Source organism: Syngnathus acus, chromosome 1, assembly GCF_901709675.1.
Source record: "Syngnathus acus chromosome 1, fSynAcu1.2, whole genome shotgun sequence".
Taxonomy (NCBI): Eukaryota; Metazoa; Chordata; class Actinopteri; order Syngnathiformes; family Syngnathidae; genus Syngnathus; species Syngnathus acus.
The window spans coordinates 17,653,658-17,678,910 of record NC_051087.1 but is presented as its reverse complement, the minus strand read 5'-3'; the positions used below and the strand labels follow the sequence as shown (position 1 = coordinate 17,678,910).

Sequence of the window (25,253 nt, the reverse complement as noted above, 5' to 3'; positions counted from 1 at the left end):
CCCCCCCACACCACCCCAAAAGAATGTTTGCTTGAGCCTCATCCTTAACAGTTTTCTCCAGCCTCCACTTTCCCACACACGCACAGCCCCTCACCTACCCTCCCACCAACTCACAGCGGTTTGGGGGCGAGCCATATGATAACGCTCAGCTGATAGTTTTCTCTTCCGCCAATGTCTCTTGCTTGCCCACTTAAGACGTTATGTAAAGTAACTCGCATGTATGCCATTCCAATAGCCCAATTGTAGCCTGCAAACGTAAAGCTTCCATCCCAAAAATAAATTTAAGCCTGTACATATCATTGTCATGTAACAATCACATATTGCATAATGGAAAGCAGAAAGTGCAATGCAATTCAAATAGCGCTTTATAGAAACTTACCTCTTCAAGCAATGAACGAGAGCAGAAAACAGCGCAAAAAAAGTGTGTCGTGCAGGACAACAGTCGCACAGCAGGCAATTGCGACAGTACAAGTTCATGCAATGTAGTGGAGGCGGAGTTTCGCGGAATCAACGTCACAAACTTTCTGTTTTTCCTTTTGAGCACATTGCTGGCGAGGCTCAAGGAGAAACGTGGCAGAAATTCAGGAGTGGTTGCTGATATTAACGTCAACAAGTGTAAAGGTAGGGGGTATTTTATCTTTTGTACGCGCAATGTGAAGTAATACTGTGAAATTGGACCAGCAAAATGCACTCGTCGATTGTGCAACATGTAAACCACAACCTCCGCCTCCTTCCGTTACACTCTTGTTAATACAAATTGACTTGGAAACCGATCGATCATGCGTTATTAGCTTTAGCTTTTGTGATTTGGGGTTATGTTTTGATCTTTTGTAGTTTCGTTTGTATATTTGTTTGTTTGTATATACTGTAGTGCTTATATTCCCATAAGATATATATTTTATACATTTCTAAAAATATGGCAACAATATTTCTTGTGGATACGATCTGCTGCTCTTTTGCAGGTAATGGCTGTTGCTGTCTCAAGGGATCTGTCAGTACAGGTGCTTGAGGACCAGAATACAGTTAAACTCACTGACAGACAACAATATTTGCATGATGCTAAACAACGTGGACAACCCAAATGTATTGGGGTGAGTTCAGACTACAGGCAAATATTTCCAGTATTATTACTGTAACTGTTTTGTCATTCATTCATTCATTCATTCATTCATTCATTCATTCATTCATTCATTCATTCATCTACTACATCTACTCTTTTAACCGCTCTTGTGTGCCCACGCTTGGGTGTGGATACTGCCGGTAAATTTCCCCTGGGGATCAATAAAGTATCCATCCATCCATCCATCCATCCATCCATCCATCCATCTTCTGAACCGCCGTCCATCCATCCATCCATCCATCCATCCATCCATCCATCCATCCATCCATCCATCCATCCATTTTCTGAAAAGCTTCTACTCACGAGGGTCGTGGCCAAAATTAAATCCAGCTGTAGTTTTATAGATATGTCGAAATATTGCATGACTATGTTTTAAACAGTCACTGGTCAATGTACAGTATGGTTTTGATTTAGATGTTGAAATCGAGACCTCATGTCACATCTTTTGTCTCCAACCACTGTGCCGTGGCACACTGGTGTACGAGATATTCAGTTGTGCCGTGGGAAATTGTCCATTATTAATTACGGAGCGCATTGTAAATGGGATCGCCAAACAACTGGTCAGTTGGCGCAAGGCCTGATCAGCCACTTGCTTATCGTGCATGCGTGGCTAATTGAAGAATCTTGAGATTTCATGTTGTGTTGGTTTGACTATGTTGCATCGGCACATATTCAGTTTGCTGTGGTTCTTAAAGTTAAAGTTAAAGTCCCAATGATCGTCACACACACATCTGGGTGTGGTGAAATTTGTCCTCTGCATTTAACCCATCCCTGTGTGATCTTAATCCATCCCCTGGGGGAGAGGGGAGCAGTGAACAGCAGCGGTGCCGCGCTCGGGAATCATTTGGTGATCTAACCCCCCAATTCCAACCCTTAATGCTGAGTGCCAAGCAGGGAGGCAATGGGTCCCATTTTTATAGTCTTTGGTATGACTCGGCCGGGGTTTGAACCCACAACCTTCCAGTCTCAGGGCGGACACTCTACCACTAGGCCACTGAGCTGGTCTTTTGATAACAGTGACGCTCTGATGGCCGTGGTGCGTTTGTTGAGTGCTGGAAATCCCAGTATGTAGTTCAACCGGAGAACCTGGGTTGTTCATTTTGACCAACATGAAATACCGTATTGGCCCGAATATAAGACGATGTTTTTTGCATTGAAATAAGACTGAAAAAGTCTTACATCCGGGGTCTTACATCCGGGGTCTAGACATTATACATTTTTGGACAGTTACGTAACCGCGCCTCAAGTCTCCCGTGAGTTACCTCAGCTTATCGCGGTTGTTGGAGCTTGTGTGTAAGTTCTAAGTTGCTGGTATCGACTGAGTGTGTTGCTGTGATCGTGTGAGTCTTTGACACAAAGTGAGTATATACTTTTCATTGTTACTACTGTCTACTGTTGTGCCGCTTGTCTGATCGCGGTTTGTTTCGTGTGTGCGCCATTTGATTGATAGCTTTGGCGCGCTCCTTTAAATTTTCCTCCCATCATACGAGTAGCCGTTATGCAGCGCCGCGGCGACTAACGGTCGCGAGCAAATGTACCGTATTGGCCCGAATATAAGACGGTGTTTTTTGCATTGAAATAAGACTGAAAAAGTGAGGGTCGTCTTACATTTGGGGTCTAGACATTATACCCATTCACAACGCTAGATGGCGCCAGATATCTTTAAAGTGAATGCTAAACTTAACTCCCCAGGCCAAAGCAAACGCCTGTCACGAAGAATAAAAATAAAAATAGCGGTAGCACGAAGAAGAAAAATAAAAAATAGCGGTAAGAAAGAAAAGCGAAGAAAATAAGAAGAGATAACAGAAAAGGGAGAAACTGTTAGAAAGGTTCCTATGTTGATGTTAAAATGTTGGACAGTTACGTCACCGCGCCTTAAGTCTCGCGTGAGTTACCTCAGCTTATCGCGTTTGTTGGAGCTTGTGCGCAGCGGTAAGTTAAAAGTTGCTGGTATCGACTGAGTGTGTTGCTGTGATCGTGTGCGTCTTTGACACAAAGTGAGTATATACATTTCGTTGTTACTACTGTCTACTGTTGTGCCGCTTGTCTGATCGCGGTTTGTTTCGTGTGATTGATAGCCTCGGCGCGCTCCTTTAAGTTTTCCTCGCATCGTACGAGTAGCCATTACGCAGCGCCACGGCGACTAACGGTTGCCAGCAAATGTATTTTGTTGTCTTGATGACTTATGTTTGGTGTGTTGCCAAGAGTATTTCATTTATGGTTATTTCGTATAGTGGAACCGTTACGTCCAGTCAGTTATGTAATGTGTGCCGTCGTGTTGTGTGACGTCAGAAGTTGAGCGTTGACTTATGTGCTGTATTTCTGTCTGATGCAGAACCACACACACCACACACACACCACACACACACCACGCACACACACACACACGCGGGAAAAAATTGTCGTAAATTTGCGAATTTTGCGAAAACTGAAAATTTTTGGAATGATAAAAATGGAAGCGCTCAGCTCGTGAATATTTGGAATACGACAAAAGTGGAATGGAGTGAATCGGTTGAATTATGTGGAAGTAGTAATAGGACAGAAAATTGAGGAGAATAAAATAGAAGAACTAGAATTTGCAATTTGAAGCTGAATAAATACTTGGGGAATGCTGCAGAATGATGTTTAAAGTTGGAACCAGGGCTGTGGACTCGGACTCGGGGACTCGGACTCGGTCATTTTTGCCGGACTCGGACTCGGTGCTGATTTTGATATAAACTCAAGTTTATCATGTCTGATCAGCGCGGCGCGATGAAGGCTGACTTGGTTGAGGCGATTTTGTTCCTAAGAACAAACTCAAGTCGTTGAATTGAAACTTGAAAGTATCTGTTTATTGTATTCGTTTATATGTTTAATAAAGACAAAGCCATCACAAAACTTAGATTTTGATCTAAATTAGACTTGAATAAAGACTAAGCAGTCACATGAATTAACAGAAAAAATGGACAGCCGGGCTCGGACTCGGACTCGGTGGTCAAGAGGCCGGACTCGGACTCGGACTCGGTGCAAAAATCCGACCGAGTCCACAGCCCTGCTTCAAACAATTGCCAAGCGGCTGTGAAATATGGTGTCACAGAGTGCAATGTACGGAGATGGAGAGCTAAAAAAGATCGCCTAAAAAATGCTCACAGTCAGAGAAAAGCTTTCCGTGGTCCTCAGAGCGGCCGCTTTCAAGAGCTCGACAGGAGGGTGTGCGCGTACGTGGACGAGAAACGAAATGCCCATCAGCAGAGCTGTCATTCAGCTCAAGGCCATGGAAATAGCCAAAGAGCTAAACACCGCTGACTTTAAAGCAAGCCTCGGCTGGTGTAAAATAATGATGCGGCGTAATGGACTAACGCTGCGACGCAGAACAAGTCTAGCACAGTGCCTGCCCTCTAACTTTGAAGATAATCTGTTGTCTTTTCAGCGCTATGTGATCAATTTAAGGAAAAAGCACTCTTACCCACTGGATCAGATTGGCAATGCTGATCAGACACCTGTGTTTTTTGACATGCCAACACCTGTCACTGTACACAAGAAAGGTGAGAAATCTGTTATTATAAAATCCACTGGAAATGAGAAGAGCCGCGTTACCGTCATGTTAGCCCGCCTAGCAGACGGAACCAAACTCCCTCCGTATGTGGTTTTAAAACGTAAGACAGTACCTAAGGAGGCGATGCCAGCTGGCATTATTGTACATGCCCAGGAAAAGGGCTGGATGGAGACCGAGCTTGTAGTAGACTGGCTCAAAGTTGTGTGGGGCAGACGGCATGGGGGACTCAGAAAAAAGAGGAACATGCTGATTTTGGATGCATTTTGTGGACACTTGTCTGATCCAGTCAAAAAACAAGTGAAGGCGATGAACGGCGACTTAGTGATCATTTTGGAGGGGATAACAAGTCAGCTGCAGGTGTTGGATGTTGTGGTCAACAACCCATTCAAAGACAATCTGCGAAAGAATTACACAGAGTGGCTCCTGTCTGGTGATCACGTACTCACACCGACAGGAAAGATTCGGAAGCCTCCGGTACGTTTGCTCTGTGAGTGGATCCTCCATGCATAGATTGTAGTTTCCCCAAAGAGCATCATCCACAGGTTTAAAAAATGTTGCATATCAAATGCCCTGGACGGTAGTGAGGATGACGTGCTATGGGAGGAGCCAGCGGAGCCAGAGGATGGAAGTGAGGACAGTGACACTGAGCACAGCGAGGCAGAGGATATTTGTGAGGAGTAATGTTCTGACATGACAGATCTCAGCTACTCTCAAGTTTAAACCAGTTTGCATTATTTTATTTTTTATTTTTTATTTTATTTTATTCTTATTCAGATTGTCATTTGTTTCAGATATACTGTAAATATTTTCTGTTTTTCTTCAAACTTCAGTCTTAAAAAAGGGGGGTCGTCTTATAATTGGGGCCGTCTTATATTCGGGCCAATACGGTATGTTTACTGTATTATGTTTACTGTATTATGTTTTGTGCATGGTCATAGGTGAGTCAGGTGGTGCTGGGCCTGATGATCATGTCCTACGCTATTCCACTGCATTTTATAAACCACACTGAGGTGGTTTACCTGGGCGTGCCATGGTGGAGTGGCCTAGTGGTGAGGTTTTTTTACTTGTGTTGCTCAAATACATCAGCATTCAGTAGTATGGTATAATGACCTTGAAATAGCGGTAATGTTAGAATGATGAAATTATAAATGAAAAAAAGCAAAATGTTTAAACTTATAAATTGTATTGGACACCTAGCTCAAGTCCTAATTTTCTTACTAAATGAGGAGAAAAATAATCACTTCTGTGACTGAAAATAATATTAGTTTTTCTCTATTGGTTTGGCTCATTTCATGAAACAGAAATTACATTCTCTAAAGTCTAAGATTATTTGGCATAACACTCTTACAGCTCAGCACAATACCATAGCAAACCTGCAAAAGCACATATCTCTCCCAAAACTGTTCACCCATGCTTCAGACCTGATTCCATTTCCATGCAAACAGTCAGTGCCACCCAAATGGCAAAGATCCTTCTCAATTGCCTAGACTCATTTTAACACTTTTTAGTATGTTTTGCAAAACTTAACTGGATGGTTCAGCAAAACACCATGGTTCACCAGCAAAAGCTCACCAGCAAACAGTCCATGCGTCAAAATGAAGTTTCTTTCTCATTCAAATAGTCAGTGCCCCCAAAATGCATTTGTCCTTTTGTGTGAGCACTACAAATCAAAATGTTAAGATATTTTGTCACTACCTAACAGAGTACAATAGTGTATAAAACTGAAGGACAAAAGTTTCTCAGTAAGATCTCAAGTAGCCTCAAAGCTTTGACATCACACACAGAATAGTCATTTTTATTCACTCAAATACTGTGAAGTATGCAACTTCCATACAGTATAGTATTGTAGAAGGAAAAGAAAAATATACATAGCGCTCATATACTGCAATATCAAGACAAACAAAGAACAAGCAAATTGATGTGGCCGACAGTGTACTGTAAATAAATCTGCATTTTACAGAAAACACTATAGCAACTACTTACTGGTTGCTGTCCTGCCTCCGCCATTGTGAGGTGATGGTTGATGACATGATCTATAATTGTGGCCCGAATTTCATCTGGGACAGCATGGTGTCTTCGTCCTCCTCGGCCTCTTCCTCCTATTCTACCACCACGCATCCTCACTCCTCCTCTTCTTCTTGTTCTTCCTCATTTGCTTGGGCTGATGCCTCCATGTTCAGAAATTGTACTACTCCTGGTCAAACTTTTTATATAGGCCTACATGTTTGGCAGCACTCACAATCATGGACAGCATCTGTCAGGGAACTAACTATTCCTACCATTTGATTGGTCACCTTAGGTGCTTGAAACTCCTTCTTGGTTAGTAAAGTTCTAGTTTCACCTGATTGTCAATTGCTGTAATGAATTTATCAAATCTTACATGAGATCTTTATGGTATTGGTGTATAATGTTCTTGACCCATTTTAACAATTGAACAGATTATTGTGCATGTGATGACATACAATGAAATCATGCTGACGTATTTTGGATAGAAAAACCATTAGACCAAGAATCACAATCAGTTCAGATCATCAAAATCTATTCACTAGGAAAATGTGCTAAATGTAGGCAAACTGTGCAAACTGTAGGCTACTTGTACTTATTTTTTTGCAGAGATCCACTGAAACAATTGACAACAACTGGAATTTGATGAAAGCAATGAGAAATGCTATTCTCTTGTGAGCAATTGCAAGGTGGTTTGGAGATTTGTCCATGTTATTTTCAGAATGCCATTTCTGTTTCAAGAAATGAGCCAAACCAATAGAGAAAACTGCAATTTGTAGGGATTTCAGTATAGATTTGCTGAATCCAAACAAACTTAAATCCATCAATTTTTACATGATTTATATGATTTTACAAAAACAATGTATGATTTAGCTCTTTATTCTACAATAACAAAAGCAAAGAAAATAATGTCACATAGTGCCACTTTTACTGACAATATTTTTACTAATGTTATGGAAACCTGTGTCACCAGGCACCTGTTTACGTGTAACATTACTGATCACTTTTCTGCCTTCTATGACTAGATTTTTAAGAAAAAGATTCCACTGAAACGATAGTAAAATAATCACTAAGCGAGGACACAAAACTGTCCTTTGAATAGTCTAGCATAGCAGGATTGGAGTTCCAATTTCGATTAATCAAGTGTAGATGTAATGTCTCCCTGCTGCATGATAAACATTGTCCAGTTGAAGTAAACTGTATAAAGAGGAAACATGTAAGGAGCTCTTAGCTTACGAAATAAATAGTTGCAATGTCTGCAAAAAGAAAAACAACCTTTATAAACAATTTTCAAGGCAAAAACAATAGAAGTGGAAAAAAGATATAAATTGTACAAAAATAAATTTGCTGATGCAAGAGAAAGCAAGCAGCTATACAGTCAAACCTCTACATACAATTGCTTAAACATATAGATTTAATTGATTGATTGATTGATTTTGAAAGACAGACAGAGCGAGATTTGAACTACCGTATTTTCCGGACTATAAGTCGCACCAGCTATAAAATGCTGTTATTCAAATAACTATAACATAAATAAGTTTATCAAACCATCCGTATCACTCCAAATCATTAAATCCATCGAAATCTTCATCCTCTGTGCTACTTAAAAACAATGCCCTTGCTGACTCCGGAAGTACATGCGGCGCTGACGTCAGACTCATCTTCAGTTGCGGTTCCAAATATTCCACAGGTCTATATAATTATGTATAAACTATATATCAAATAACTACAACATAAATAACAAGTTTATCGAACCATCCGTGTCATTCTAAATCATTAAATCCATTGAAATCTTCGTCCTCTGTTTCACTTATAAACAACACCGCTGCTGACACCGGAAGTACATGCGGTGCTGACCTCGGACTCATCGTCAGTTGCGGTTCCAATTATTCCACAGGCCTATATAACATCCGTGTCACTCCAAATCATTAAATCCATCAAAATCTTTCTTCTGTGTCACTTATAAACAACACCGCTGATGACACCAAAAATATATGCGGCGCTGAAGTCGGACTCATCATCAGTTGCGTTTCCACAGGCCTATATAACTATATATAAACTATATATCTAATAAATATAATGTAAATAAGTTTATCGAACCATCCGTGGCATTAAATCCATTGAAATCTTTGTCCTCTGTCACTGAAAAACAATGCCGCTGCTGACTTCGGAAGTCAGGAGATGGATACGGACTCATCGTCAGTTGGAGTTCTAATTATTCCACAGGCCTAGAGCGCCCTCATGCGGTTTAGTGTGAAAATAAAATGTGAATTGATATACAGGGTCCGGCAAAAAGATTTGACACAATTGTAGGTTTAATAAAATGCAAATAAATTAAAGAAACAAAAAGGGGTTTTTTTCATTTTCGATAAGTACATGTAATGCCATTTTTGGTTCGTTTTGTTTTGTTTCATTTCATTTCGTTTTTTTGAACAATGTTATTTTGGTCTTACCACTGCCACATTTTCTGGAGTTCTGGCGGTGCGAGGTCAGCCGGTTGATTTTCGTTTCAATGCTGATCCACTGGCTCTGAAGTTCGTAACCCATAACAAGATCATGTTTAGAGCAGGTACGGGATCATGTCTACCAAGTCTGAAGCGCAAACGGAACACTCGTGTTACTGTTACAGATTTGTTCTTGATTAATGTTTCCACAATGAAAGCGCGCTGCTCACCGGTCCAATTCATGTTAGCAACTGAAACGAAATAAAATAACATTATTCGAAAAGAAAATGAAATGAAACGAAACAAAACAAAACAAAATGGCATTATATGTACTTTTTGAAAATAAACAAAAACTTGTTTGTTTCTTTAATTTATTTGTATTTTACTAAACCTACAAATGTGTCATGATTTTGCTGGACCCTGTACTACTAGTAAGTAAGTAATGTGTTATTTATCAAGTAATAATGTGTTAATAATTTCACATATAAGACGCTCCTGAGTATTAGTCGCACCCCTGGCCGAACTATAAAAAAAATTGCGACTTATAGTCCGGAAAATACGGTACTTAGTCTGTCCGGGGTGTGAAACTGGAATAATATGGTGCATGCGATCTAACAATGCAAACACATTCACAGATTAAAAATGTTATTTAAACAAATGATTACAATATAAGTAAAGGAGGACTTAAGATGACATTGGCGCTGTCTGTCTAGTGTAAACATTTTAATATTCATTATTTTCCCTTGTGTGTGTGCGTCCGTTTGCCTGTATCAGTTTATAACAGCTGGAGTTGTTGCCATCATCTTGGACAAACACTGTACCACGAGGACTGTAAGTATGTATCCGTCACACACATAAATATGTATAAGCTGGCGTTGGCTGTTTAAATACATTTATTACTTTTTGTTTACTCATCTTTTTTCGAAAAAACACACACAGCTCAGTACAATATGCAACCAGGGTATTTCTTAAGACAGGCAGGCATAAAAAAAAAAAAGGGAACCAATGCAAGTAGTGACACAGCCGTGGTGAAGTAAACTGTAAACTATTTGTTCATCAACACCACAAAACTATTGACATCCATTTAGCCAAACATTTTCACAAACCCAAACTAAAAAAAAGGTTTTATAAGAAAATTCTTTTGTTCAGACAATACTTACCTGCTGACAGTTTCGACTGATTCTCCAGTCTTCCTCAGAGCCGTCATCCGACGTGCTGCTGACGTGTCATTTATCCATTGGCCGGGATATGGGTTGGTTATACATCAAATTGTGAGCAGCCCATTAGTGAGTCGCCGAAAAAAATGTACTGTAATTTTCGGACTATAAGTCGCGTTTTTTTTCATAGTTTGGGTGGGGGGGCGACTTATAATAAGGAGCGACTTATGTGGGTTTTTTTCAAAACTTTTCCCAAAAAAAAAAAAGAAAGTGAAACCGCGATAAACGAACCGCGATGTAGCAAGGGATTACTGTAATTTGAATTTCAAGTGACGTCAGCAATGCGACGCGGCGTGGCGGTTGTTTACAAAAAGGACAAAGATTGATCACGGGATGACGAAGATGACGAAGGGCCCCACGTACTACCGGCATCATTAGCGGCTTTGTTTCTAAGTGAGACGGAGGACGAAGACTTTGAAGGATTTAAGGATTTGGAGTGACACAGAAGGTTTGAAAAACTATTATGGCTTTTACGCACGCCCGGTCCCACTCTACGGAGCTCTCTTTCACCTCCGTGGATAGAAGTCGGGGGCCGGCGCTCGGCCGGGTGGCTGTCCGGGGACGGTGGATGGGGCTCGGTCATGGCTTTTACGCACGCCCGGTCCTATTCTATGGATCTCTCTTCCTCCTCCGTGGCTGGAAGTCCACGCCGCCACACGCCTGGAAGTTTGTTTTGTTAAATAAAGAGCCGTTTACCAAACCCACGTCTTTCCTTGTACTTTGTTAACGCTACAATATAGTTATATACTAGATCTGTGGAATAACGACGAGGCTGACGTCAGGGCGCACGCGCGGCGTTGTTGACAAAGGACGAGGAATTTGATTGATGGATTTAATGATTTAGAGTGCACAGATGGTTTGATAATATTATTGCTTATATAATAGTTATTTGATATCTGATTTATATATCGTTATATGGGCCTGTGGAATATTTTGAAGTGCAAGCGCCGTCAGCGGCGCGCACCCATTGTTGACAAAGGACGATCGATGGATTTAATGAATTGGAGTGACACAGACGGTTTTATAAACGTGTTATTTATGTAATAGTTTTTTTTAATAACTCTGAATGTTACGTCAGGCCCGTTCTCAGCTCTTCGTTTGTGTTTATGTCACGTTAGCATACCTATCGTTGAGCCTGTTGTTGCTCGTTCATGTCTGTTCTTGGTGTTGGATTGTGTCGAATAAATTTCCCCCCAAAATGCGACTTATGCTCCGGAGCGACTTATATATGTTTTTTTCACGTTATTGTGCATTTTATTGCTAATCCGACCTATATTCCGGAGCGACTTTTCGTCCGAAAATTACGGTATGTGAATTTCGTACCGTGTTTTGAACCGTGGAGTGAGTGGACATCTGTTGTGTTGGAGTGGGCCTCGTTCCAGCACCTCTGTGCAAGTTATGCAGTGACGAACGAGTTTGTGAGCCACCATCTGCTCCATGTCGAGTGTTTTCTGATTGTCAGTGTGCAGCTGTCCCTCGACTTGTATCATTAATGCTGTCATATCAGGTGCCTCTGAGGCGTCAAGTGAGTCTCGTGGCGACACCGATGGAACATGTTAATTAATTTGTTGTCAATTGGCATATTTGGATACAATGATGATTTCACACTTACCCCTGTTCCCGCCTTTACAGGTCACACTGGTCACAGGGATTTGCTCTTCACAGAGTTTTGCAAAGTAGTGGCCCCATTGCCATAAAGTGCACACTACATCTCACTTCTCTTTTTTTCTACCTGTTTCTGTGATTCTCTTTTGTCCCGCTAATTTCCCTCTTCCATTGTCTTTTCTCCAACTCTATTCATTCCCATATTTCTCTTCATGTCACAACTCATGACTTATCTGACTCCATGTCACCTCTTTCCTTTGCAATTTACTTTCACTTTTGCAACTTAACCCATTCCTTCTGCAACTTTGCCATTGCCTTATTTCTGTCTTTCTTCTTCAGATTACCAAAGATTTGAGATGAAATGTCTGTGAACATCTCCTTCACAGTAATCACAGTCATACAATTCACAGAGGGCTGAGTTAGATCGAGCGAGGAATCCAGTTGGTTTTAGAGGGCCCCAAAACTCCCCTATGTGTACCGAAATGTCACAATGTTCCCCTGCATCCCGGTGAACGCCAGTCTACGGTGAGACAATCCCAGAACCTCCTTGACATCAATTGATCTACCACAATCCACCCCTTAATTTACTCGTAGCATAGTCAATATGCAGAACTTCAAGGGCTTCTGCTTACCTTAATTTAGCGGCCGCTGGCGTGGAAAGTAGAGAGAACAATCAATGTGCCTCCAGCGACTCAGAAGGTGGTGTCCCGACTGACCTTTGCGATCACAAACGATGCGTTAATACCATTCCTGCCCTCCCCACGTCGGGGTCACCAACTAAAGACGGAAGAATCCACTCTTTTTAAATGACCAATTGACTATTAAAGTCTTATCTCTTTATAGAGTCCTGAAGTGCTCGTTGGGTGGATGCAGGAATCAACACATGCACTCGTCTATCGCGTCAGCGACACAACAAAGTATTTGCCATATTTCCCGGACTATAAGTTGCTCCGGAGTACAATTCCCACCAGCCATAAAATGCATAATAAAGAACAGAAAAACATATTTGTCGTTTTCTGTACAAGGCGCATATTTGGGGAAACTTTATTTGACAAAACACATACTACAACACCAAGAACAGACATGAATAGGCAACAACAGACTAAACGATACGGTATGCTAACGTTACATAAACACAAACGAGGAACTGAGAACGTGCCTGACGTAACATATTAACACTTATTCAAATAACGATAACATAAATAACAAGTTTATCGAACCATCTGTGTCACTCCAAATGTTTAAATCAATCGAAATCGTCGTTCTCTGTGTCACTTATAAACAACTTCGCCGACTCCGGAAGTCAGTGGATGGTAGAAGTCAGTGGATGTCAGACTCATCGTCAGTTGCAGTTCCAATTATTCCACAGGCCTAGAGTGCCCTCATGCGGTTTAAACTGAAAATAACGTGAAGTCAAAAACTACTAGTCAGTAAGTAATGTGTTCATGATGTGCTATTAAAAAAAACTGCGACTTATAGTCCGGAAAATACGGTATTCCTACCAAAACTGTCTAATAACAGTAAGCAAGACAATTGTCTAAGCGGAGCTCCGGCTCAAATCCTTCGTCTTTAACCGCGAAGGTAGCAGGCAGAGTGACAAAGAACGCATTTCCGTGACCCAGACTTTATACAAGACATTTCAGCAAAAGGGTGGGCTTTCCAGTTTGTATCTACGTTGTGTTTGAGGTTGGTCGATTCTGCTGCGGTGATAATTCAGGAATGGTTGTGTTCTCCCTTCATGAGGCTGAAGTTCCACAGATGATGATAATTGGTGCATGGTTTGATGCCCTTCAGCTGGACTGCCAATAAGAACTTGTCTAAATTGGTGCATGGTTTGATATCCTTTAGCTGGACTACCAACAAAGAAGTTGTCTTGTCTTCCCCGTGAGATTGACTTCTCTGCAGTGAGGGTTTCCCGCCACAGCTCCACCTGCGATCACCCTAGCCCAGGGGTGGGCAAACTACGGCCCGCGGGCCACATCCGGCCCACGGGACCGTTTAATCCGGCCCGCCAACCCTGAATTAATTGTATTATTAAACTTTTTTTTTTGTCATTTTGCCTGCAATGACTGCGTTTCCCCAGTAGATGGGGAACCGCTCGCCTGCGCATTTACTACCGGAAGCCGTGTCAGAAAGCTCGGTGCACACTCACAAGTGCGTGTACGTACGTACTCAGTAGTACGGACATGGCGCACTCGCGCTCTATTTGTATCAGTCCCGAATTTAGAGCGTGGGCTGTGACGACAGCATTCTTGTAATTCGCTCGCTGAGCTTTCAGATACAGTTTTACGCTAAAGCCACCCACAAACCTTCCCCTGGAATCCTTCCATTAAAATGAGTGGCCCGAAGAAAAGAAGTGAGTGCCGAATGTTAAAAGAGTGGCCAATTTGGCTCGACGTACGCGACGTGACGTTCAGCCACATCAACCCGTCACAGATCGAGGTAAACGGATCTCTCCTAAGAATTGCCACAACAAATCTTACTCCAGACTATGATGCACTAGCAAAAAAGGGAGACCAACAACACTGTTCCCACTGAAAATGAAGGGGAGGCTCTCAAGTTTGTTGTAAAAAAATGCATTTTGAATATGATTTGTACACATAGCAGGGATTGAAACTAGCGACCATTCTCATTTTCAAACAATGCAGGATGCTCAAGGACATTGATGCACCACCTGTTTGCGACTAATCTTAACCTGTAAAGTTCTTAAGGCTTACTTTAAGGAAGTGTTTCCCGTTTCCTCACCTCTGTTACCAGGTGTTTGTGAGTTAAAACTCTGCTCTGATGTTCAGATACCCCTCACCGTGTTGCCGTTTTGATTACTTTATTTGGATGTATGCTTTCACCGATTCTTCAAGATGATATATTTGGTCAGAATGTTTGCTGTTTGATGTGATCTCATAAGATAAACATCTTTCATTAATCTGACCTGCAGGCACTGAAGTGATGGAGACTGTTATTCATAATAACAGTGTCGTATTTTATGAGAATCACTGATAGCAGATTTTTAGTGAATTATTTTTATTTTTTTTAATGCTGTTAATTTATTAAAATGCATTTATGCATTTGTTTTCAAAAAACTTGTTTGGAATATCCATGCTTTACTACCTACTAAAGGCCAAAACCTTTTATGCAATGACCTTTACAGGTCGCTTATATTACTTCACACAAACACTACATCCATCTGCTCCTGGTTCGGCCCTCCGGTACAAATTTAGAACCCAGTTCGGCCCGCGAGTCAAAAAGTTTGCCCACCCCTGTTCTACTCCATTCACTTTATTAGTGTGAAGGCGAAGGCCTTCACACTAATAAAGTAAATGGCCTTCACACATGTTATTCTACTCCATTCTCTATTATTATTGTGTGAAGGCGATGGCCTTCACACGTACCGTAATTTTCGGACTATAAGTCGCGGTTTTTTTCATAGTTTGGGTGGAGGGGTGACTTATAATGAGCGACTTATATATGTTTTTTTTCAAAAATTTTCAAAAACAAAAAGTGAAACCGCAATAAACGAACCGCGATGTAGTAAGGGATTACTGTAATTTGAATTTCAAGTGACGTCAGCAGCGCGACGCGGCGTGGCGAGGCGGTTGTTTACAAAAAGGACAAAGATTGATCACGGGATGACGAAGATGACGAAGGGCCCCACGTACTACCGGCATCATTAGCGGCTTTGTTTCTAAGTGACACGGAGGATGAAGAGTTTGAAGGATTTGGAGTGACACAGAAGGTTTGAAAAACTATTATGGCTTTTACCCACGCCCGGTCCTACTCACCGGAGCTCTCTTTCACCTCCGTGGATTGAAGTCAGGGGCCGGCGCTCGGCCGGGTGGCTGTCCAGGGACGGTGGATGGGGCTCGGACATGGCTTTTACGCACGCCCGGTCCTATTCTATGGAGCTCTCTTCCACTTCCGTGGCTAGAAGTCCACGCCGCCACACGCCTGGAAGTTTTTGTTAAGCTCAGCTCAGTGGCCTAGTGGTAGAGTGTCCGCCCTGAGACTGGAAGGTTGTGGGTTCAAACCCCGGCCGAGTCATACCAAAGACTATAAAAATGGGACCCATTGCCTCCCTGCTTGGCACTCAGCATTAAGGGTTGGAATTGGGGGGTTAGATCACCAAATGATTCCCGAGCTGCTGCTCACTGCTCCCCTCTCCCCCAGGGGATGGATTAAGATCACACGGGGATGGGTTAAATGCAGAGGACAAATTTCACCACACCCAGATGTGTGTGTGACGATCATTGGGACTTTAACTTTAACTTTTTTTAATGAATTGGAGTGACACAGATGGTTTTATTAACGTGTTATTTATGTAATAGTTTTTTTAATAACTCTGAATTTTACGTCAGGGCCGTTCTCAGCTCTTTGTTTGTATTTATGTCACGTTAGCATACCTATCGTTTAGCCTGTTGTTGCTCGTTCATGACTGTTCTTGGTGTTGGATTTTGTCGAATAAATTGCCCCCCAAAATGCGACTTATAGTGCCTTGCGAAAGTATTCGGCCCCCTTGAACCTTTCAACATTTCGCGACATTTCAGGCTTCAAACATAAAGATATAAAAGTTAATTTTTTTGTCAAGAATCAACAAGTGGGACACAATCGTGAAGTGGAACAAAGTTTATTGGATAATTTAAATTTTTTTAACAAATAAAAAACTGAAAAGTGGGGCGTGCAATATTATTCGGCCCCCTTGCGCTAATACTTTGTAGCGCCACCTTTTGCTGCAATTACAGCTGCAAGTCGCTTGGGGTATGTCTCTATCAGTTTTGCACATCGAGAGACTGGAATTCTTGCCCATTCTTCCTTGCAAAACAGCTCGAGCTCAGTGAGGTTGGATGGAGAGCGTTTGTGAACAGCAGTCTTCAGCTCTTTCCACAGATTCTCGATTGGATTCAGGTCTGGACTTTGACTTGGCCATTCTAACACCTGGATACGTCTATTTGTGAACCATTCCATTGTAGATTTGGCTTTATGTTTTGGATCATTGTCCTGTTGGAAAATAAATCTCCGTCCCAGTCTCAGGTCTTTTGCAGACTCCAACAGGTTTTCTTCCAGAATGGTCCTGTATTTGTCTCCATCCATCTTCCCATCAATTTTAGCCATCTTCCCTGTCCCTGCTGAAGAAAAGTAGGCCCAAACCATGATGCTGCCACCACCATGTTTGACAGTGGGGATGGTGTGTTCAGGGTGATGAGCTGTGTTGCTTTTACGCCAAACATATCATTTTGCATTGTGGCCAAAAAGTTCGATTTTGGTTTCATCTGACCAGAGCACCTTCTTCCACATGTTTGGTGTGTCTCCCAGGTGGCTTGTGGCAAACTTTAAACGAGACTTTTTATGGATATCTTTGAGAAATGGCTTTCTTCTTGCCACTCTTCCATAAAGGCCAGATTTGTGCAGTGCACGACTGATTGTTGTCCTATGGACAGACTCTCCCACCTCAGCTGTAGTTATCTGCAGTTCATCCAGAGTGATCATGGGCCTCTTGGCTGCATCTCTGATCAGTCTCCTCCTTGTTTGAGATGAAGGTTTGGAGGGACGGCCGGGTCTTGGTAGATTTGCAGTGGTCTGATACTCCTTCCATTTCAATATAATTGCTTGCACAGTGCTCCTTGAGATGTTTAAAGCTTGGGAAATCTTTTTGTATCCAAATCCGGCTTTAAACTTCTCCACAACAGCATCTCGGACCTGCCTGGTGTGTTCCTTTGTCTTCATGGTTCTCTCTGCGCTTTAAACAGAACCCTGAGACTATCAAAGAGCAGGTGCATTTATACGGAGACTTGATTACACACAGGTGCATTCTATTTATCATCATCAGTCATTTAGGACAACATTGGATCATTCAAAGATCCTCACTGAACTTCTGGAGTGAGTTTGCTGCACTGAAAGTAAAGTGGCCGAATAATATTGCACGCCCCACTTTTCAGTTTTTTATTTGTTAAAAAAGTTTAAATTATCCAATAAATTTCGTTCCACTTTACGATTGTGTCCCACTTGTAAAATTTTATATCTTTATGTTTGAAGCCTGAAATGTGGCGAAATGTTGAAAGGTTCAAGGGGGCCGAATACTTTCGCAAGGCACTGTATACTCCGGAGCGACTCATATGGTTTTTTTCACTTTTTTGTGCATTTTATGGCTGATGCGACTTGTACTCCGGAGCGACTTATAGTCCGAAAATTACGGTATGTTATTCTACACCATTCTCTATTATTGTGTGAAGGCGATGGCCTTCACACATATGTTATTCTACACCAGGGTTGGCCAACCAGTCAGAGACTAAGAGCCACATTTCTTTACTGTGTACCGCAAAGAGCCACATCCCCCCCCCCCGAATGGGTTTGCCCCTCCTCCTTTGCGGGATTTCACCTCATGCGCATGCACGTTTGACGAAAATACCATATTGAACTCAAGCGAAGCGAACACGCAGCGTTTGACGAAAATACCATATTGAACTCAAGCGAAGCGAACACGCACAAAAACAAACAAACAAACAAATAAACCCACAAATGTTGATATGAACGTAAAGGAGCCGCATGAAACCCGGCAAGGAGCCGCATGCGGCTCGCGAGCCGAACGTAAAGGAGCCGCATGAAACCCGGCAAAGAGCCGCATGCGGCTCGCGAGCCGCGCGTTGGCCACCCCTGTTCTAAACCATTCACTTTATTATTATTGAGTGAAGGCGATGGCCTTCACACATATGTTATTCTACACCTTTCTCTATTATTATTGTGTGAAGGCCAGGGGTCACCAACTCCGGTCCTCAAGGGCGCCAATCCAGCCTGTTTTAGATGTATCCCCCCTGCAACACACCTGATTCAAATAATCAGGATCGCTATCAGCCTTAATAGAGCTTGCTGATGAGCTGATCATTTGAATCAGGTGTGTTGTTGCAGGGCTGCACCTAAAACAGGCTGGATTGGCGCCCTTGACGACCGGAGTTGGTGACCCCTGTTCTACACCATTCACTTTATTATTATTAGTGTGAAGGTGAAGACCTTCACACTGTTATTCCTGTCCTTTATTATTATTATTATTATTATTATTATTATTAGTGTGAAGGTTAAGGGAGCGAAAACAAACTCCAGCCGAATCGGCCACTGCAGGTTAATTAAAGGCCATATCATAGAAATGTCTTTAAACGTGTCTTAAATGTTTCTACTGAGGTAGCAGTTCTAATATCCATTGGTAGGGCATTCCAAAGCTCTGGAGCCCGAATAGAAAATGCTCTAGACCCTGTAGACATTTTCTTGGCCCTCGGTGTCGCTAAAAGACTAGCGTTTTGCGAACGAAGGTTACGAGACGTAACATAAGGAACAACTACGTAGGTCGACGAGATATGAAGGCGCTAAGCCATGCAGTGATTTATAGGTTAATAGAAGAACCTTGAAGTCACATCTTAAATGGACCGGGAGCCAATGTAAGTTGGCTAATATTGGGGTAATGTAATCAAATTTTCTTGTCCGTGAGAGCAGCCTTGCAGCAGCATTTTGTACTAACTGTAGACTTTTGATGCGGGACTTAGGAAGACCAGAGAATAATACATTACAGTAGTCCAGGCGCGACGTGACGAACGCATGTATAATAGTTTCCGCATCACCGGTCGAGAGGTTCGGACGAATCTTTGCAATATTACGAAGGTGAAAAAACGCAATTCTGGTTATATTCTTAATGTGCTTTTGAAAGGAGAGCGTTTGGTCAAATATTACCCCGAGATTAGGTACAGTATCGCTCTGAGTGATAGTACGGTTATCTATAGTTATAGTGGTTCAACCCATTCCAACTTTCAACTGTTCATCTTTTGCCTACTTATTCCACAACTTCCCACTTACCAAAAATTCCAAACTTTCAAATTTGAAATTCAACCAAAGTCTCCAAAATTTCGTTTTTCTACTCTAATTTCTACATTTTTCGACCGATTCAACCTATTCCAACTTTATTCACTTTGTTAGAATAGATCTTTATTGTCATTGTCACATGTACAACGAAATTTAAAAAGTGCCAACCGATCCGCGCATGCGATAAAAAATATATAGAATAAATAGAATAAAAAGATAAAAAAACAAGATAAAAACCCACAGAAGAACATACACAGACATAATCATTTACGTTTAGCTGCATTCAATGTGACTACCGCTGTAGGGTAAAAACTGTTGGCGAATCTGCTAGTCCTCGACCTAATTAATCTGTAGCGTCTGCCTGATGGCAACAGTTCGAAAAGGGAGTGGCCAGGGTGGGAAGTGTCCTTCAGAATGTTCTGTGTTTTTTTGAGACAGCGGGTTCTGTGTAGGTCTTCCAGTGTGGCGAGAGGGCAGCCAATGGTCTTCTGTGCTGTGTTGATGACCCCTTGGAGCTTTTTCCTCTGAGCAGCAGTGCAGCTGGAGTACCAAACACATATACAGTACGTTAAAGTGCTTTCTATGGAGCAGCGATAGAAGAACACCAGCAGTCTCCGTGTAATGCTGTGCCTCCTCAGCACCCTTAAAAAGTAGAGTCTCTGTTGGGCCTTTTTAAGCAGCTCAGAGGTGTTCACGCCCCAGGTGAAGTCCTCCTCGATGTGGACTCCCAGGTAGCGGAAGGAGGACACCCTCTTCACACAGACCCCGTCGATGATGAGTGGTGGAATGTCCGTTTTATTTTTCCTCCTAAAATCAATGACCAGTTCTTGGGTTTTAGCCGTGTTTAGGAGCAGATTGTTCTCTCCGCACCACTCCGATAGCTGGACCACTTCGTCCCTGTAGGCAGACTCATCCCCCTTTGAGATGAGCCCCACCACGGTTGTGTCATCCGCAAATTTCACAATGGTGTTGCTGCGGTGGGCGGGGGTGCATGCATGTGTGTAGAGCGTGTAAAGCAGTGGGCTCAGTACGCAGCCCTGTGGGGAGCCGGTACCAAGACTGAGAGGTGTGGATGTATGACGGCCCACTTTCACCCTCTGGCTGCGACCCGTCAGGAAGCTCTTAATCCACCTGCAAGTATTATGTGGAAGTCCCAGGCCCTCCAGTATGTCCACCAGTCTGTGGGGGAGGATGGTGTTAAAAGCAGAGCTAAAGTCCACGAAGAGCATCCGCACATAGCTCCCCGGCTGCTCCAGGTGGGACAGTGCAGCGTGGAGGGCTGTAGCTACTGCGTCCTCTGTGGATCTATTTGCCCTGTAGGCAAACTGGTGGGGGTCAAAACCTCTGAACAGCTGCCGGACGCCCTCTTCCTTCTCAGCCCAGACTCACAATACTTTTCAGGCTTGGACGATTTTGTTTCTCCAGCGTGGAACTCATCTCCCTGACTCTAAAGTAAGTTTGAATCTTTTATTACACTGTTCGATCTTTTTTACTTCGCAGCCGGAGTGCCTGGGAGAGCGGAGGCTTCGTGGCCGTTTGTCTACCGTCGATCATCGGACACAAAGTATGGCTGCGGATCAAGAGGTTTGTACGGCTTCGTGCACCAACTGCACCCTTCTCTTAGAGAGATTGTCCCTGCTAGAGGGACGTGTCCGCCAGTTAGAGCAGAATTGCGCGATAACCGTAGATGTGGCGGATACAGTCGCGGACTGTAGTCAGCCCGCTAGCCCAGTTAGCATTAGCCCCAAGCGGCTTGCTAATCGCGATGAGCCAGGTAAGACGCATAGCCGTCCAAAGTCATCTCGGTCTACTGGCCGTCGCACTTTGGTCATAGGTGACTCCATTACCCGAAATATTACGCTTAAAAATCCAGCCACGGTAATGTGTATTTCTGGGGGCAGAGCACCCGACATAGAAGCTAATCTTAGGGAGCTGACTCGCAATAGGTCTAGTCAACAGCGTAGTTCCAACAACACTAGCTACTCGGACATAGTGATACACGTCGGCTCCAATGATGTTAGGATGAGGCAATCGGAGATCACAAAGAGAAACATAGCGAGGACTTGTGATCTCGCCAGAAAGATGAGTCGGCATCGAGTATTTGTCTCTGGCCCCCTGCCTGGGAGAGGCACTGATGAGAGGTTTAGTAGATTAGTCTCCCTTAATCGATGGATGGCTGGGTTCTGTAATAAGCAGGGACTGTATTTTATAGATAACTGGCCCTCCTTCTGGGGCCGCCCCGACCTGCTGAGGAAGGACGGCCTTCACCCTAACCGTGAAGGCGCCTTCACTCTTTCCAGGAATATAGATTACTGTTTGAGCCACGCATGACAGGTCACTTTAGAGCAGGCCGGGGCACAGGTGATTAGACCACCTGTCAGGATGGGTTTGGAGTCTGTTAAGCTAAAGTTAACTAGCGCTAGGCTAGACTTCCAGCATGCACATAGCTCCTTGTGTAGACTAGAGCGTGACAGTTTGAATAGTGCCACAGTACACATAAACACACTTTCTACTGGGGTAGTAGACAAATCCAATCACTCCACCCCAACCGGTTTTGCTGATGAAACGGTGCCTGTTTCAGATAATTTTACATGTGTAACAAATATTTACTATCAGATTCCCACGGTCGTATCGTCCCGCCGCGCTAACAAACATTCGAGAGGTGATGTCAGGCCTAGAGAACACAATCTTACTCGCATCTCGTTTAAATATCCTTCGATAGATACGCACCCTGACCGACCGATTACGCTTAAACTCGGTTTTATGAATATTAGATCGCTTCATACAAAAGCAGTTCTCGTTAATGACCTCATCACGGAACATAATCTAAACGTTTTTGGTCTCTGCGAGACCTGGTTAAAACCTAATGAACTGATGCCGCTTAATGAGGCCTCGCCTCCAAATTTTGTGAGCTCGCATGTGGCGCGTCCTCGAAAAAAGGGTGGGGGTGTCGCCCTCATCTCGAATTCTGAGCTGAGACTTAGGCCTCGTTCGACCAATGTATTTAAAACATTTGAAGTTCTCACTGTCCGATCCACCGCTTTACCGTCATTTTATCTTGCTGTTATTTACCGTCCACCCGGGGCTTACTCTGGCTTCCTGGATGAATTTTCAGAATTCGTGGCTGATCTCGTAACCAATGCCGATAATATAATTATCATGGGTGATTTCAACATCCACATGAATTTACCGTCAGAGCCACTTACTTCGGCGTTTCAGACTTTAACTGATATGTTTGGTTTTTCGCAAGCCGTACAGGCAGCAACGCATAAGAATGGAAATACCATAGATCTGGTATTATCCCGAGGACTTGCAACCTCAAATATAGCAGTGCTGCCATACACTACTGTTTTGTCTGATCATTACTTAATAAAATTTGAAATTTTAGTTTCTTGTCAAAGACAAGAGAGCAATCGGAATTATAGGAGCCGTAATTTTAACTCCATGACTGCAACTGCGCTATCTGAGTTACTGTCGCCGGCAACTGCCATATTTCCCGCGTACACCGGCTCTGTTGATAACCTTACAAATGAATTCAATGCGACATTGTTAAATGCCATTGACTCTGTGGCGCCGTTATGTCTGAAAACTCGCCGTAGATTGCCTACTCCGTGGTTCACGGATGAAACGCGTACGCTTAAGCAATTATGTAGAAAGCATGAGCGCAGATGGCGTCTAACCAAACTTGAGGTTTTCCATCAGGCATGGCAGGACAGCCTCCTGAAATATAAAGATGCGCTTATCTTAGCAAAAACTCGGTATTTCTCGCAAGTTATTAATCTCAATAAAAACAATCCGAAACACCTATTTGATACAGTGGCAAAGCTGACTCTACGCCAGCCGACCCCCGATAATTCCTTCCACTCAGCTGACGAGTTCATTAAATTTTTTGCTCAAAAGGTTGAGTCCATTAGGGACGAGATCAAGAATACCATTCCAGTCGTGCGGTCGAGCCCGCCGTGTACCAACGCTGATGATCATGCAACAACCCTCTCAACTTTTAATAGCGTGTCCCTTGAAAGGCTTACACAAATGGTTAGTGCGGCTAAACAAACAACATGTTTGCTCGACCCTCTTCCAGCCAAACTACTTAAAGAATTATTTCATATTTTAGGACCGTCTGTCTTAAATATAATCAAGCTGTCTGTCTCCTCTGGGATAGTGCCAACAGCCTTCAAAACCGCTATCATTAAACCGTTGCTTAAGCGACCAAATCTTGACCCGGACTGTCTCAGTAATTATAGGCCAGTTTCAAACCTCCCATTTATAGCAAAACTTCTTGAAAAAGTAGTAGCACAGCAGCTTAATGATTACATGGTCGCCAATAATCGATATGACTCTTTTCAGTCTGGTTTTAGAGCTAATCATTCCACTGAGACAGCACTTGCTAAAGTGACTAACGATCTCCTCATAGCTATGGATTCAAACACTTCATCTGTACTGTTACTACTCGATCTTAGTGCTGCCTTCGACACTGTAGACTTTGATATTTTATTAGGGCGTCTTAAAAGTTGTGTTGGTATTTCAGGGTCAGCACTAGGCTGGTTCCATTCCTATCTATCAAATAGGACGCACCGAGTGGTCCATGGCAATGCGTCCTCTGAGCTCTATAATGTTACGTGTGGTGTCCCACAGGGATCGGTTCTCGGACCAATTTTATTTAATATTTATATGATCCCGCTTGGGGACATAATACGTAAATATAATATTAGTTTTCAATGCTACGCGGATGACACCCAATTATATATGCCATTATCGATGACAGATCCGCGTGATTGTTGTAATCTTGAGGCATGCCTTGCGGAGATCAAGCAATGGATGTCTCTCAACTTCCTTCGTCTTAACCCAGATAAAACTGAGATGTTGATAATTGGTCCAACTCGTTTTCAACACTTGTTCAAGGAAACCGCTATAACTATAGATAACCGTACTATCACTCAGAGCGATACTGTAACTAATCTCGGGGTAATGTTTGACCAAACTCTCTCCTTTCAAAAGCACATTAAGAATATAACCAGAATTGCGTTCTTTCACCTTCGTAATATTGCAAAGATTCGTCCGATCCTCTCGACCGGTGATGCGGAAACTATTATACATGCGTTCGTCACGTCGCGCCTGGACTACTGTAATGTACTATTCTCTGGTCTTCCTAAGTCCCGCATCAAAAGTCTACAGTTAGTACAAAATGCTGCTGCAAGGCTGCTCTCACGGACAAGAAAATTTGATCACATTACCCCAATATTAGCCAACTTACATTGGCTCCCGGTCCATTTAAGATGTGACTTCAAGGTTCTTCTATTAACCTATAAATCATTGCATGGCTTAGCGCCTTCGTATCTCGTCGACCTAGTTGTTCCTTATGCTCCGTCTCGTAACCTTCGTTCGCAAAACGCTACCCTTTTAGCGACACCGAGGGCCAAGAAAGTGTCTGCAGGGTCTAGAGCATTTTCTATCCGGGCTCCAGAGCTTTGGAATGCCCTCCCAATGGA

At 42.9% G+C, this 25,253-nt stretch overlaps 2 protein-coding genes and 1 long non-coding RNA gene across 7 annotated transcripts in view; 2 read left to right on the top strand and 1 right to left on the bottom strand.

Annotated features, from left to right (window-relative positions):
• Positions 1–513, bottom strand: part of si:dkey-9i23.16 (uncharacterized protein LOC571915 homolog) — a 69,485-nt gene extending 68,972 nt beyond the window's left edge. Inside the window, exon 1 of one of the 3 annotated variants that reach the window (XR_005098343.1) lies at positions 380–508. Coding sequence is in view for 1 of the 3 variants with exons in the window: in XM_037255153.1 (XP_037111048.1) it covers positions 380–477 (98 nt within the window). In the remaining 2 variants the exon portion in view is untranslated. Of the gene's footprint in view, positions 1–379 lie in introns of all 3 variants that reach the window. The other 2 variants (XR_005098342.1, XM_037255153.1) reach the window with 2 other exon arrangements.
• The window catches only part of tmem176 (transmembrane protein 176), a 99,959-nt gene continuing 75,196 nt past the window's right edge, over positions 491–25,253 (top strand). For 2 of the 3 annotated variants that reach the window (XM_037255107.1, XM_037255100.1), the window contains exons 1-4: positions 491–621; positions 963–1,091; positions 5,594–5,704; positions 9,878–9,934. In XM_037255107.1, the coding sequence (XP_037111002.1) occupies positions 966–1,091; positions 5,594–5,704; positions 9,878–9,934 (294 nt within the window). In that variant the 5' untranslated portion in view covers positions 491–621; positions 963–965. The remainder of the gene's footprint in view (positions 622–962; positions 1,092–5,593; positions 5,705–9,877; positions 9,935–25,253) is intronic. The other variant, XM_037255114.1, reaches the window with a different exon arrangement.
• Positions 8,261–9,440, top strand: LOC119124907. The gene is made up of 2 exons (XR_005098358.1): positions 8,261–8,349; positions 8,886–9,440. It is a non-coding gene; the product is annotated as an uncharacterized LOC119124907 (long non-coding RNA).